Source organism: Budorcas taxicolor, chromosome 6 (genome assembly GCF_023091745.1).
Source record: "Budorcas taxicolor isolate Tak-1 chromosome 6, Takin1.1, whole genome shotgun sequence".
Taxonomy (NCBI): Eukaryota; Metazoa; Chordata; class Mammalia; order Artiodactyla; family Bovidae; genus Budorcas; species Budorcas taxicolor.
In genome coordinates, this window is record NC_068915.1 from 26,733,719 (window position 1) to 26,749,735 (window position 16,017).

Below are 16,017 nucleotides of genomic sequence, written 5' to 3' on the forward strand. Positions count from 1 at the left end.
AAGTTCTCTGTGAAAAGCAGAGGTGGGAAGTGCGAACAGCTACGAGAATGAGGCCATCTGCAGAATGAACTGGACTGGCTGCTATGGCTTTTATAACCTGCTTCCTTTCTTTAGACAAACATTTCTGAAACGTTATGTCCTGCATATGTCTCACATAAAATTTAAAAGGGCTAAGACTGAGGAAACTTCTGGCTCTCAAGCTGGATGATAAAAAACAAAATCCATTCTCCAATGAGCTATACTCAAATTTCTCAGTTGAAAACAAATGCCAAGTGATTTTTAAAGACATGTGCTGGACAATATTAACTGATGGAAGAAATTCTGAGGTGAAACTGTACATATACCAAAATCTAAAATACAGGCAAAAAAACAAGATGTATTAGTGTAATAATCTTCAACCCCTTAAGTTTTATGTTGAAAACTACAAACGTTTTCAGCATCAGGGTACTGATGATGGCCAATTAAACATGACATTAAAAAAAACCTCAGGAAGTCTTGCAAGTTTATGGCAGTTTCAAGAGACTACAAAGGAAGAAGAAGAAACCATAGGGTAAAGAGTGAGAGCGTTGGACTTTATTTAACTCTGGGTACCACGGATTTGACATTAGTAGGTAAGACTAACAAATAAGCAGCCATACAGGTTTTTTGGTCACTGTGCTTTCCAAGCACCAATAAATGGAGCTATTTTTACTATTCAATCCCATCGTTCATGAGCTAATCAGATCCTGCTGCGTTCTCACTTGTTGCTAATTTACCAGCACGTTAGTATGCAGTTTACCAAGGGTGAGGAGCAAGTCACTGTGTAGTACCAAGTTTACGTCATCACAGGACTACAACATGCACATCCTACTTAATGGAGCTCAAGCAACAGGAATACAAGAAAACAGTTATGGGTGGAGACTTGTTCTTGACAAATCCATGTTCACACTAACTAATGGGTTTAGAAATCTTATTGGGCAGGTACCTACAGCAGTTCTTCAGTTGGCATTGGAACGTTACACGCATGCACAAGTGATGTGGAAGAGGATGAGGCAGAAGAGGCAGCTGGATGGAGGACAAAGGGGAAATGAGAGGAGTGTCGGGGAGGGGCAGTTCTCAGCTCTCCACAGCCAGTCTCTGCTCTGTGAGAGAGGCCTGTTGAGCAACGCTTTTGTTCTCATGACTGCGAAGTTTAGACACAACGTCTAGAAAGGCCAGATCCTGAACTTCCTTGTGCAGGGATTCTGGAAGACAAAAACAGGACAACAGGTATGCTTCTATAAGAGCGTTCTACTCTTACTATACACACTACCCAAAGCATATATCCAGAATGCTTGGTTAAATGATGCTGAGTTATAAAAATAGATCTGTTTTAAATTTTGTGGCAAATAAAAAGGTTTTACCTCTCCAGAGGGAGGGGAAACATGCATACTTACAACTGATTCATGCTGCTGTACAGCAGAAACCAACACAACGTTGTAAAGCAATTATCCTCCAATTAAAAAAGTTATACCTCACCTCCTTTCAACAAATTTCTGTGATAGTAGACTCCTTTTCAGATTTCCTATCTTCTTCTTTCTCTTGCTCTATTTAACTTCAATTACAGTAAAATACAGGATTCCTCTCAAGGCCATAAGTTTTATGTAATTAGCATTCCTCAAACTGGTGTGTTTATTTTGATAAAACTGAGGTATAAGACCAGCTGGAGTAGCAATACTCAGAACAGATTTTAAAATAATTGATATTTCTAGAGCACTCCATCCAAAAGCAGCAGGAAACACTTTCAAGTGCACATGGAACATTCTCCAGGACCGACCACACGTTGGGCCACACAGTGAGCCTTGGTAAATTCAAGAATCGTGAAATCGTATCAAGTATCTTTTCTGACACAATGCAATGAGACTGGAAATTAACTATAGGAAAAACTGTAAAATATACACATGTGGAAGCTGAACAATATGTTATCAAACAACCACTAGCTCACTGAAGAAATCAAAGAGGAAATTTAAAAAAGAAATACCTAGAGACAAATGAAAACAAAAGCAAATAATCCAAAACCTATGGGACACAGAAAAATCAGTTCTCAGAGGGAAGTTTACTGCAATACAATCTTACCTCAGGAAACAAGAAAAATCTCAATCTATTTGCATCTAATGCAACTAGAGAAAGAAGAACAAAAACCCAAAGTTAGTGGAAAGAAAGAAAGACTTAGCAGAAATAAATGTGACAGAGATGAAGAAAACAGAAAGGTTCTTTGAAAAGATAAAAATTGATAAACCTTTAGCCAGACCTGTCAAGAAAAATGGAGAAGGCTCAAATCAATAAAATTTAAAATGAAAAAGAGGTTATAATAGACACCACAGAAATACAAAGGATCATGAGACCACTACAAGAAACTATATACCAATAAAATGGACAGCCTAGAAGAAATGGACAAATTCTTAGAAAGGTACAATCTCCCAAGACTGGTCTGTTTATATTTTCCATTTCTTCCTGGTATAGTCACAAGTGATGAAATGGAAAATATGATTAAAAACCTCCCAACAAAAGTCCAGGACCAGATGGCTTCACAGGTGAATTCTATCAAGTATTTAGAGAAAAGTTAACACCTATCTTGCTTAAACTAGTCCAAAAAATCAAGAGGAAGGAACACTCTCAAACATTCTATGAAGCCATCATGCCTGATACCAAAACCAAAGATATCACCAAAAAAGAAATTTACAGGCCTGTATCACTGATGATCACAGACACAAAAATCCTCAACAAAATATTAGCAAACCAAATCCAACAATACAGTAAAAGGTTTACCTGAAACTGTCACAACACTGTTAAAATTTTTTTTTTTATATTGGAGTATAATAATGATTAAGTCAGGGGTATGTAATGTACACTATAGGGAATATAGTCAATGATATTGCATTAATTTTGTATGGTGACAGATGGTTTATTAGACTTATAGTGGTGATCAATTCATAACAATGAATATATATAAATTTATATATACATAAATGTTGAATTGCTATGTTGTATACCTGAAGCTAATATTGTATGTCAACTATATTTTAATATAAATTACAGAACAAACACAAATTCAATACATTAAAAAAAAACTCAATACATTAAAAAGATCATACATCATGATCAAGTGGGATTTATCCCAGGGATGCAACACAACAAATTAAAGGATAAAAACCATATGATCATCTCACTAGATAAAGAAGCTTTTGACAAAATTCAAGACCTATTTGTGATAAAAACTCTCCAGAAAGTGGGCTAGAGGGAACAGACCTCAACATAATAAGGGCCATATAAAACAAACCCATCTTACATCACAATACCAAAATTAAGTCATAATAGATCAGAGACCTGAACATAAGAGCTAAAACTCTAAGAGACTTAAAACTAAAAAACTTAAAAACCTAGGCAACAAAAGGAAAAAGAGAAACTGGACTTCATCAAAATCAAAAACTTCTGGGTGTCAAAGGACACGACAGTGAAAAGGCAATTCTTGAAACAGGTGAAAATATGTGTGAATCATATGTCCAATAAGGATATAATATACAGGACATATAAAGAACTTCAACAACCAACAAGAAACAACCCAAATAAAAAATAGGCAAAAGGATTTGAATAAACATTTCATCAAGAAGATAAGGTATACAAATGGCCAATGAGCAACTAAAGATCCCCAACATCACTAATCATTAGGGAAAAGCAAATCAAAATTACAGTAAGTTAATACCTGACACCCATTAGGATGGCTCTCAAGACAGAAGAGCGTATCAGTGAGGATGTATAAATGGGAACCTACGTGCGCTTCTGGTGGGAATGTAAAAATGGTGCAGCCACTGTGGAAAAGAGTACAGTGTTTCCTCAAAAATTAAACACAGAATTGCTGTACAGCCTAGCAATTCCCCTTCTGTATATATATGCGAACTAACTGAAAGAAGGAACTCATATTTGTGTACCTATGTTCAGAGTGGCATTACAGCAGCCTAAAGGTGAAAATAATCCAAATGCCCACTGACTGGGTGAATGGATAAACAAAGTGTAATATATACAAACAACAGAACATTCTTCAGCCTTAAGAAAGAATGGAGTTCTGACACGCTAGACATAGATGAGCCGTGAAAATATCATGCTAAGGGAAAATAAGCCAGACACAAAAGAAAAAATATTGTATGGTTCCATTTACACACGGTACAAAGAGTAGTCAAATTCATAAAGATAGAAAATAAAACTGTGGTTGCTAAAAGCTGGGGAGAGGGGTGACTAGGGAGTTATTGTTTAAAGTGTATAGAGTCTCAGTTTGGAAAGAAGAAAAAGGCCTGGAGGAGAATGATAGGGATGACTGCACAGAGATATGAATAAACTTAATCTATTGGACTCTACACTTAAAATGGCTCAAATGGCAAATTACATGTATATTTTACATTAAAAAATATCCGAACAATCATGAACATGCTTGAAACAAATGATATCAGCTAGGAAACAGAAGATATAAAGAACAGAAATTTTTGGAACTCAGAACTATATACATGTATATGTATATTGCATATATACACAGAAGTAGAATTGCTAGGTCATATAATAATTCTGTTTAATTTTTTTGAAGAGACACTGTACTCTTTTCCACAGTGGCTGCAATAAAAAGCTTGATAGGCTCAAGAACAGAATGGAAAAGACAGAAGAAATAATCAGTGAACTTTAAGACAAAGGAATACAAATTACCCAATCTGAACAAAAGAGAGGTGATAAGCTGGAAAAAAAATGAACAAAACTTCAGAGCCTTGAGGGATATAACTAAACAGCTCACAATTGTGTCTTGAGAGGCCTTGAAGGACAAGAGGAATAGGGTGGGACTGAAAAAGTACCTGAAGAAATATGATTAAGGACTTTCCAAATTTAGCAAAAGACAAAAAGCCTATAGAGTCAAGAAGCTGAACAAACCTTACATAGGATAATCCCAGAGAAATTCATGCCAAGGCAAAGTATAATAAAACTTTTGAAAACTATTAACAAAAGAAACTCTTAGGTCAGAAATGACACCTTACCTACAAGGGAAAAACAAACCCGGAGATGATGGGTTTCTCATAAGAAACCATGGAGGCCAGAAGAAAGTGGCACAACATTTTCAAGTTTTGAAAGAAAAGAACTGTCAACCTAGAATTCTATACAGAGAAAATATTTTTAGAAATGAAGAGGAAATCAAGATACGCTCAAAGAAAATGAATAAGTGAGGAATAATAAAGGAAATGAGAATTTGTTACAAGCAGACCTAACTTAAAATAATGGCTAAAGCAGATTCTTTAAACAGGAAGAGAATGTTTTTTAAAAAAAGCAATCTTGGAACCTCAGAAAGAAAGAACAGATATAGCAAAGACACAGATAAATACAATAGCTTTCCTTTCCTCAAGCGTTTTCTGGATTATGTTTGATGCTTGAAAACAAAAATTATAACAACACTCATGTGGTTCTAAGTGCATAAAGGGGAACTATCACTAAATTGAAAAGACACATGCACCAGCACCTCCATGCTTACTGCAGCATTATTTACAAAAACCAAGATACAGCAGCAATGTGACTGTCCAAGGATAGATGAATGAGTAAAGAAATGATGGTGTGTTTGTACAACGGAATACTATTCAGCCATGAAAAAGAATAAAATCTTGCCATTTATGACAATATGGCTGGACCTTGAGGGACTATTCTAAGTGAAATGAGACAAAGAAAGATAAATACCACACGATCTCTCTTATATGTGGAATCTATATACCAAGTTCATTAGATACGGAGAACAGATTGGTGGTTACAAGGGGCAGGGATTGGGGGTTGGTGGAATGGGCAATTTTTTTTTTTTTAGTTTAAATATTAAAAACTACAGTAATAAAAAAAATATAAAGAAACAGTAAATGATTTTTGCTTACTGATTAAGCAACACACACTTTTTCCCCCACTGTTCTCCAACTTGGATTTCATATTACAAAAAAAACAAACTTACTTACCAATAAAGCAAATAATATTTTTATTTTTGTCTAACAGAACAAAAATAGAAAAGAAAATTCAGAAAGTACCCAAAGACAATACTCTCTAACTAACTAAAGACTTAACACAAGAGCCTCTTGACCATTTATTTTATTTATTGGTCCAATTGAGAATGGATGCACTCTTTTTAAGGAAAATTGTAACATCTGGGGGGTTGCTCAAGCAGGATGTGTGGAAAATATCAGCAATTATCCCAAAGCAGAGGAATACTGTGGCATTAGTCAGTATAGCAGAACACAACAGAAAACACTAACATGGGCGATGCAGACAAGAGCCACGTCAGCAACATCCAAAGAGACAGCGCCCAAGCCAAGGGGTTCCATGATTCCAGCTCCTTTAGCACAGCTGACACAGCTGCAGAGAAAGCCACATGGACCTGATGCCATTACACAGTCCCCTCAGTTAACTCTCCTTGTTCTGATCAAAGCTCATCAAGCGGCCCTTGGTGCCTGTCTGCCCTGAAGGAGTCAATTCACCAGACATGCATTTGCAGTGTTCTGAGCTCAGTGGTAGTCATACTTCTCATTATAAAGGGGTAAACCACCATTCTGGTTTTGTACCTGGATGAGGTGACCCTATCCCAAGAGACAGATCCACCCTTGTTGTATGCACAAAAAAGTCCATCTAGAAACTCAACCCTGCCCATCAAGGCTCAATTCCAGAGAGGCTTTCCTGATACTCACCCGCCTCTACTGCCCACCATCTTGGCTGTTGCCATCACCTTGAAAGTTGCTAACCAGACAGGACTACTGACATTCACCACTCCTCACCCAGTACCACTGCAATGTGGTGTTTATTTCCTTCACAGTCTTGGCTTCCTTGTCTAATAAATGGTAGTAATGGTACTGACAACCAACTCTGGATGAAATTATGTAATCCTTAAGCATTTTTAAAAAAAAAAAGGGTAGTGGATGATAGAGTGGATTAAAAACACATGACCTAACAACACGCTGCCTACACTTCAAATACAAGATATATCAGACTGAATCTAAAAGGGTAGAAAAGAACCAAGCAAATGTTATTCAAAAGAGAGTAGGAGCAGCTATATTAATATCATATAGACTTCAGAGCAAAGATTACTACCAGAGACAGGGAGAAATGTTACATATAGATGAAAAGGTAAATTCTCTAGGAAGGCACAGTGATCCTAAAGGTGATGCACCTACCAAGAGAGCTGCAAAATATATGAAGCAAAACCTGATAGAACTGAAGGGAGGTAAAGACAGATCAACATTTACAGTTGGAAACTTCAACACTGCTCTCTCAATAATTGACAGAAGTAGTAGAAAATCAGCAAGAGTATATCAATAGAAACACCACTGCCAAGCAAAAGGATCTTACATTTATAACACTCACCACTCGATAACAGCAGGATGCATGCTCTTCTCCAGTGTCCATGAAAGATATACCAAGATATGCCAATTTCTTGAACCAATTACTTAGCTGATATCATGGTACACAAAATCAGAACTTGTTCTTTATATAAAATAATATTTTAGGGTTAATGAAACTTAAACCTATTCATTTCTTAACTGACTTTTACCTATAGTGTGCTATATAATTTTTATTACTAAGAATCTTTTGAAAGTATTTGCAATGTAAATGTAACCCTGTATCTTCCATAAATTTTTAATGCTTTTAAAACCCAAAGCCACCATTTACTATTATTTTATATTTAATGTCAACCATATGTTGATGAATATCAAATGACAGAGGAAACACATACCAGATCCCATGAGAGCACAGATCAGGACCATGGAATTGTATTTGATTTCAGGAGCACTTCTCTCATCTGCTAGCAGCCTGTGCAAGATCTGTACAAGTTGAGCACTTTCTAGGTCTTTCTCAGCAGTACCTGGAACATGAAATAATTAAAGGATCAGTTATATTCACTGGGTATAAACCTGGTACAGTCTGGCTAAAAATTGCTTCCCCTTTCAGAAAATGATCACGTTAAACCCTCTGAAAGGAACTGATAAGCAGAAAAGATGGTATGATAGATACACTATGTACTGTCACCATCTTCAAAAATTATCATGACCAAATAGGCACATGAAAAGCTGTTCAACATCGCTAGTTATTAGAGAAATGGGAATCAAAACTATAGTGAGGTATCACCTCACACCTGTCAGAATGGCCACCATCAAAAAATCCACAAACAACAAATGCTGGAGAGGGTGGGGAGGGAAGGGAACCCTGGACTGTTGGTGGGAATGTAAACCGGTAGAACCACGATGGAGAACAGTATGGAGGCTCCTTAAAAAGCTAAGAATAGAACTACCCTATGACCCTGCAATCCCAACTCCTGGGGCATATATCCAAAGAAAAGCATGGCCCCAAAAGACACATGCACCCCAACGTTCACTGCAGCACTCTATACAATAGCCAAGACACGGAAACAACCTCAATGTCCATCCACAGAGGAATGGATAAAGAAGATGTGGTGTATATATACACACACACAATGGAATATTACCCCGCCAGTAACAGGAACGAAATAAGGCCATTTGTAGCAACATGGATGGACCTAGAGTGCCATACTGAGTGAAGTCAGTCAGAGAAGGAGAAATAGCGTATGACATCCCTTTATGTGGAATCTAAAACAAAATGATACAAATGAATTTACTTACAAAACACAAAGAGACTCACAGACTTAGAAAACAAACCCATGGTTGCCAGGGGGAAGGGATAGTTTAGAACTCGGGGAAAGTCATGTACACACTGTGATATTTAAAATGGATAACCAACAAGGACCTATTCTATAGCATATGGAACTCTGCTCAATGTTATGCGCCAGCCTGGATGTGAGGGGGATTTGGGGGAGAATGGATACATGTATATGTATGGCTGAGTCCCCTCCCTATTCACCTGAAACTATCATAACTTTGTTAATCAGTTATACCTCAACACAAAATGTTTTTGGTGTTTAAAAAAAAATTAAAAAAAATTATCATGGCCAATTGTGTATTCTCTGTCTCTCTTCTTATCCACCTATTCTCACCCACTCCAAGGTATTTTGGAGCAAATCCCATAGTCACATAATTTCCTCTATATGTATTCTAGAATGTATCTTTAAGAGAATGGTACCCTGCAAATCCTATCAAAATCCCAATAGGATTTTCTAGAGAAAATAGGTAAGCTTTTACTAAAATCTGTGTGGGAAACCACAGGTCCTAAAAGAGGTAAACAATCTTGATAAAGAAGAATAAAGTGGGAGGAATTTCTCTACTTGATATGAAGATCACTATATAGGTACAGTTATCAAGACAGTGTGGTGTTGGTAGAGAGACAGACACATAGGATAGAGGAACTGAAAGAAGATCCTGGAAGCAGATCCACAGAAATATGCTCAACTGATTTTTGACGAAATCAATTCAGAGGAGGAAAGACAGCCTTTTCAACAAATGGTGCTGGGGCAAGTAGATCCATAAGCAAGAAAAAAAAAAAGAAACCCTGACCGAAATCTCACATTTTATATAGATATTAACTAAAAAAGAATCACAGACTTAAATGTAAAACTACAGGATTTTCAGGACACAAATAATCCTTAAAACTCAATAGTTTAAAAAAAAATTAGAAAATTGGCAAAAGACACAGGTATTTCACCAAGGAATATATAAGATGGAAAAGAAGTACATAAAGATGTTTAACATCTGTAGTTTTAAAAATTAGGGATAATATTAAATATTGGTGAGGGTAAAGAGAAAACTAGGTCAGTTATACAGTGCTGGCAGGAATGTAATATTTTCCAGAGCCACTCTCATAAACAGTTTGTTATTTATTAAAAAATCAAACATGCAGTTATCATACAACCTAGCAGTTATAACTCCTAGGCATTTATCAAGAAAAATGAAAATTTGTGTTTACATAAAATCCTATACATGAATGTTCTTTGCAGCATTATTTTTAAAAGTCCCAAAGTAGAATCAGCCCAGATGTCCTTCAATAGGTGAATGGTTAAACAAGTCGTGGTACATACAAATCATAAAATACGATTCAGTAATGAGAAGGAATAAACTATAGACACACATCAATGACGAAATTACACTGATGAAAAAAAGCCAATTTCAAAAGGTCATATACGATTCCATTCATACATTTCTGAAATGAAAAAAAAATTTAGAAATGAAGGGTAGGTTAGTGGTTTCCAGGGATTAGGAGGGTAGGAGGCAGATGAGTGTTGTTATGAATGGAGGATCCTTGTGGAGTTAGAACTGTTCATATACATCTACACAGGTGATCAAACTGAATTTAACATAAATAGAAATTGAGTACAAGTAAAACTTGGGAAGTCTAAACTAGAGGTAAATTTTATCAGGGGTTGGGATGTTATACTAGGTTTGCAAAATGTTACCACTGGGCAAAACTGGGCAAACTGTAAAGGCATCTTTGTTATCTCTTTTAACTGCATGTGAATTTACAATTACCAAAAAACAACAAAAAAAGGACTCTTTAAAATGTTGCTTTAATACTATTATCATACAAAAGTTTTACAATTCCTTAATTGTATCTCAAAACCTGAAAGGATACAGGTTTGGAAAAATATGGTTTTCAAAGTGTGTTGTATATTAAAAAGGTAGTATGGCCTTCTTTTTAAATCTTAGGCTCAAGGAGCCTAGGAAACACTAGGCGATAATGATAACAAATGTGATTATGTATTATCATTTTATATAGTTCTATGGTAAAGTAATCTGACTTAGGCAAATGCTCAGTTATTAAGAAGAAGGCAAAATTAAAGCCTATTTAGAAGATACTAGTAATGAAGGGCACAAGACCAGATTCACCCCAGGTTGGTAGGTCAAGGATCTTCTAAAATTGCTTTATCACTGTAAGCCATTTTACAAAATCAAGTCATGAACTCTCGTTGGCATTCAGTGTCCAATTCTCACCTCTTCATCACAGTTTCTGATGAAGTCATCTCCCCTACCCATGGAGGAAATCATAGGCTAGGCCAGGACTCAAACTGACCTCCACAGCATCTTTAACTTGTGACCAAAGTGACATACATCTTCTTGAAGTCTTGTGTGTGCATGCGTGCGTGCTTAGTTGTATCTGACTCTGCGACCCTATGGACCGTAGCCCCCCAGGCTCCTCTGTCTGTGAAATTTTCCAGGCTAGAATACTAGAGTGGGTTGCCATGTCCTCCTCCAGGGGATCTTCCCAACCCAGGGATGGAACCCACATCTCCTCCTTTGGGAGGCAGATTCTTAACCACTGAGCCACCTGGGAAGCTTGAAGTCTTTTCTAGCTTTAACATTCAAGAAACTTTTACATCCTATGATTTTTTTTTTTAAATTATATATGGTTTTAAAGTTTATAACCTGTTAAGAGGACAAAAAATTCAAATCTCTCATACCTGAAATCTGAGTAAATCTGACACTAGAGGAAGATATACCACTTTTACCTTTTAGCTTCTCCTTCCTGGGATAATGGTTGGTGAGAGTGAGAATTCCCCACAGTGAGAGTTATGGACATAAGTCATCACTTAGAACTGAAGTGATAAGTTAACAGTATTTACCCAAGTACCTCTGAACGGAACAGGACATGTCTACTATGTCTATAGGCCTCCTTTGTGTAAGGCAGCCTCAGGTCTTACCTCAGGCCACGTGACTTTCATTGTCTCCAGCTGACTACGTATCAGAGCTTGGTTCCTGACACAAAGTTGCCTCCCATAAACTATCTGTCTATGAGTGAGCTTTTCCTGAAGAATTCTGAGTAACAGGGATACTGCACGAAGAGACTAACTGAATCATTTAGACTCTGCTTTGGGGGAATTCTGAGTGTACATACACAGAAGAGTGACATAAAAGGTGAACATTTAGAATGAAGGTGATACTGTAAAGCAATAGAAACCGTGGTGGCCGAGAAGAGACCAGCAAGAGACAGAATCAGCAGTGTAGACAGAAGAGGATCTCAGTGGCTGGAAGAGCAGCTAACGCTAAGCTTGCTATTGTATTCTAAATATTATTTCATTTTCCCATGAGGCCTGCTGAAATTCCTAAGTGCCTAAAATTTGAGATATCATTTAAAAGTCAAACTAACATTAAAGCATTGCCTTAAAAATGTCACCAGAAGGACAACCAAAAGGGACACCTACGGTGACAATCTTATAGAGTATGATTTTCCATATACTCAGATATAGTATAGACACACACTGGCAAAATGCTTCTAGTCAAAGGTTTTGTCTGGCTTCTATTCCACTCCTGTGCTTCCTTTGATCCAAGATAAAACTAGGAGAAAATAAGTTTGTCACTGGGGTACTTACCCAATTCTAAAGCTGCTATTAGTGCCAAAGCAACAAGGGCTTCATTCTGCATTATTACATGTTCACTAGTTGCCATGGTAACTAGATGCTTGATGCCACCACTTTGTACAATGGTTTTAATTACATCCTACAATAAATAAGTATCATGAAATTATAAACTTTAATTTTAAACATAAACTGCATTACAATCAATCAATTCACTGTTGAGTGGTTTTCTGACAGTTTCCCTATGAATCATTACATTTAACCATAATTTTTTTTCTTCACAGAAGAGAAGGAAAAAGCTTTTAGCTTTAAATAAATTCAAAGATGACAACTTAAATTACCTAAGCAAAAAAGACCACTGCAGTTCATACCAAGGAAGAGAGTTCAGAAGCTAACAAACAAAAGTGCCACAGACCCAAATGTTCCTACCATGAGATCAACAAAACAGAATAAATCTTGGAATAATAATAATAATAATGAATAGTTCCTCCTTTCAAATTTTTATTATTAATATAATACCAGGTGGCTGCCTTTCAGATGAACCAGGTGAAGCTTTTTATGTATATATGTATGCATGTATCTATTTAGTCTTAAAACCTTTGTTGTATCTGACAAAGTAAGATTACATACAACAGGACTTGAGGAGAACTTAAACCAAAATTCTGTCTCCCCAGTTTCTCATAGTACCTACAATTCTGTCCTTTCCTGTGGCAGTGGGGCAGTGGGCTCCAGACTCAATAAATCTCACTGACTTTGAGCAAATTACAAAAGCTCTCTGCATCTCAGAGATTTCACTTGAGATAATATAAGTGTCTATCTCATAGGTTTTTATTATACAAAATTATTACATGAAAAGCACACATAAAAGTATACAGCAAAGGCTAGATGAAAAGAAATGGCTACACTTATTTCTAGGACTCACTTTTGTCTTCATCTCACTTAGGGTTTTGTTGCCTTCAAACTCAAGTTCTTGTTGGCCTAACCGCCACATGTAACAGGAATCTGAGAGTTCCAGATCCAGATGCCAAAACATGTCTGTCTGATTTAATCTAGTTAACAGAATTATGGTTTGCCTAAATGAAACCACTGGTAAGAGACCTCATGGAATGGAGCAAAGAATTATGGTAAAGACTCCAAGAAGGACAGAAGAGTGATTTGGGAATAAGCAAGTTAGTTGGAATGTCAGTTCTTCCCATAGTCTCTCATTTTGATGAATGACATGATGACCCCACCTGGTCCTAAGCCCCAAACGTGGAATTCTCTAAAACCTCCTTCTCCTTTGACCCCAGTGTTGAATTCTGTCAATTCTACCACCCACATCTTTCTCAAATCCTTTTCTTTTCCATTCTTACTGCTTCTATTAGGCTGAACTATATGCTATTTATTTCTTTGTGTCAAAATGGTCGAATATCAGCAATTTCAAATTACTCAACCCAAATCCTTAGTTCAGCCCTTCATCATCTTGCATGTGTATTTTTGAAATAGCTTTGTTTTCCTTGCCCCTAGTAAATAAGCCATAGAGTCATCTTTCTAGGAAAACCAAATAATGGCACCCTGCTGCTTAAAATCCTTTGGGAGCGTTTTAATTCTCTACAGAATCAACCTGGCACAAAGTTCATCTTAATGCCCACTTCTCTCCCGCTTTGGTGACTGTCTCTGGGCCCAAGAGAGCACAGTTATGATGGAGAAGAGGTAAAAGGAGGACCACAGGAGTTAATTTTGCTATTCTTTCTCAATACTTTCCATCTCGTCAACAATACACTTGGTCCTGTACTGGCGCCAATGAAATGGATGGGCTTTCAGGCTGCTCTAGGTGAGACAGGTGGTAGGAAGGTCCAAGTTACCAGCTGTTTTTGCTCCAGGGAAAGACACCCAGAGAGCATGTGATGGGGAGGAACATTCCTTGTGACCAACCAGCTGGATAGCTACTGTGGTGAAGTCAATTATTTATATGAAGGAGATTTACTCAAGACAAGGAGTACCTTTAAGATTTTTTTCTTGCCATCTTCTTTTAATCTGTTTCATAAATAAATGGATGGTTTCCTCAGACTTACTTTTGATTTACTGTGTCGTATGAGGGCAGAGAGCAGTCTGTTTGACTCTCCCATCACACCAGCATGATCTTTGGCTTCACACCATTCTACCAAACGCTCCACTAATTTAACATTTTTTCCCAGTTGTTCAGCAGCTTCTGCTATAGGAAAGAAGGCAAACCACAAAGGAATGAATCAATAATAGGCAATCAACTAAAACAGCTAGTTAAAGATGTGAGAGTGTGAAGGAAAATTACAGGTCTAAAAAACAGAACACAAGAATTTTGTTAAATAAGAACTACAAAATACTCAGCATCTAATGGATTATTGAGATTTTTTATATAAAGTTATGGACTTTTATAAAAAATGGAATAACTTTATACTCTTTTGGCTCAGCTTGGTAGTCTGTCAGTACTCTGGAAAACTGTACCAAACAGTTTTCAGCAGTACTCTAAGGAGTCAATACATATAAAGTTTAGAATTTAGAAATAAATAAATATAACTCATTCCGAGGATTAGTTTTCATTGTTTCTGTAAACAGAAACATGATCTCCCTGTTTGTAAAACAAACTAAAAAAATTTTTGACTGTCACTGTATTGAAACAATGATTTTGAAGACAAAGTAAAATCAGTATAGAAAATGCCAAAACATAAAAATTCCTCCAAGAACTGTTAATAAATCAATCTAAAACCTAGATTATACCTACAAATGAAGAGAAGTACAATACAATTTCCATTTAAAGTCAATCATAACAAACATGGAAATTAATTAATGGGGATCTAAAACCAATCTCTTTTGCCTTTTATTTGCTACTTATCTCTATGATTACATAATTATGAAAGCTAAAAACAGGTCCTTTTTCATACAAAACATACACCTTAGGAAAGAACTTCTCTTACCTTGTGCATCTATTAACATTCTTAATGTTCCCAAGAGTTTGAACTGAACTGGGGGCATTTCAGATTTAAGGAATTTCAAAACTGCCTCTGTGACTCCAGCTGATAACATCTTTGCTTTATTTACAACTAGAGAGAGACAGAGAGACTGGTTAAAATTATGTTAGCATTTTTGATGATAATCATTCAATCCAATATAATTTTTGAGTCTTATTAGCTTTAAGGCTCCATGTTACATTTTTCTACTTAAAAACAATCCTATTACTTCTCTGTTAATTTTAAGAATGGGATTGGGAATGCTAGGTCTGGGGGATAAATATCCTCTGAGGAGGGATTCGGGGCAGGAGGAAAAGGGGACGACAGAGGATGAGATGGCTGGATGGCGTCACTGACTCGATGGACGTGAGTTTGAGTGAACTCCGGGAGATGGTGATGGACAGGGAGGGCTGGCGTGCTGCAATTCATGGGGTCACAAAGTCGGACGCAACTGAGCAACTGAACTGGACTGAACTGACAGAAGCACACCATACGAAATCACATTTACTGGCTTTTAAAATCTAATAAAAAAAGGTAGTAATTTGTAAAGGAAATCTGACAATGTCGTCTTCATATTTACAAAAAGCATGATTCCTCAACTTTAATAAATGTCTCTTTTTACCTCTATCCTTGACTCAAGTGTGTTAATATAGATATTACAGACATTAATAAGCAACCTTAATCTGCTACATGAAACAAATTTATTTTATATAGATTGCCTTTTCATGTTACACTATTTTCACCTGACCAGAAATTTACCATTAGAAAGTAGAACAA

General features: G+C 36.6%; 1 protein-coding gene across 1 annotated transcript in view; it reads right to left on the reverse strand.

Moving 5' to 3' along the window:
• Positions 1-653: 653 nt before the first annotated feature.
• Positions 654-16,017, reverse strand: part of RAP1GDS1 (Rap1 GTPase-GDP dissociation stimulator 1) — a 155,497-nt gene continuing 140,133 nt past the window's right edge. The window contains exons 11-15 of the mRNA XM_052641992.1: positions 15,208-15,333; positions 14,329-14,468; positions 12,290-12,416; positions 7,751-7,879; positions 654-1,223 (exon numbers count right to left, since the gene is read on the reverse strand). Coding sequence (XP_052497952.1) covers positions 1,096-1,223; positions 7,751-7,879; positions 12,290-12,416; positions 14,329-14,468; positions 15,208-15,333 — 650 coding nt within the window. The 3' untranslated portion in view covers positions 654-1,095. The remainder of the gene's footprint in view (positions 1,224-7,750; positions 7,880-12,289; positions 12,417-14,328; positions 14,469-15,207; positions 15,334-16,017) is intronic.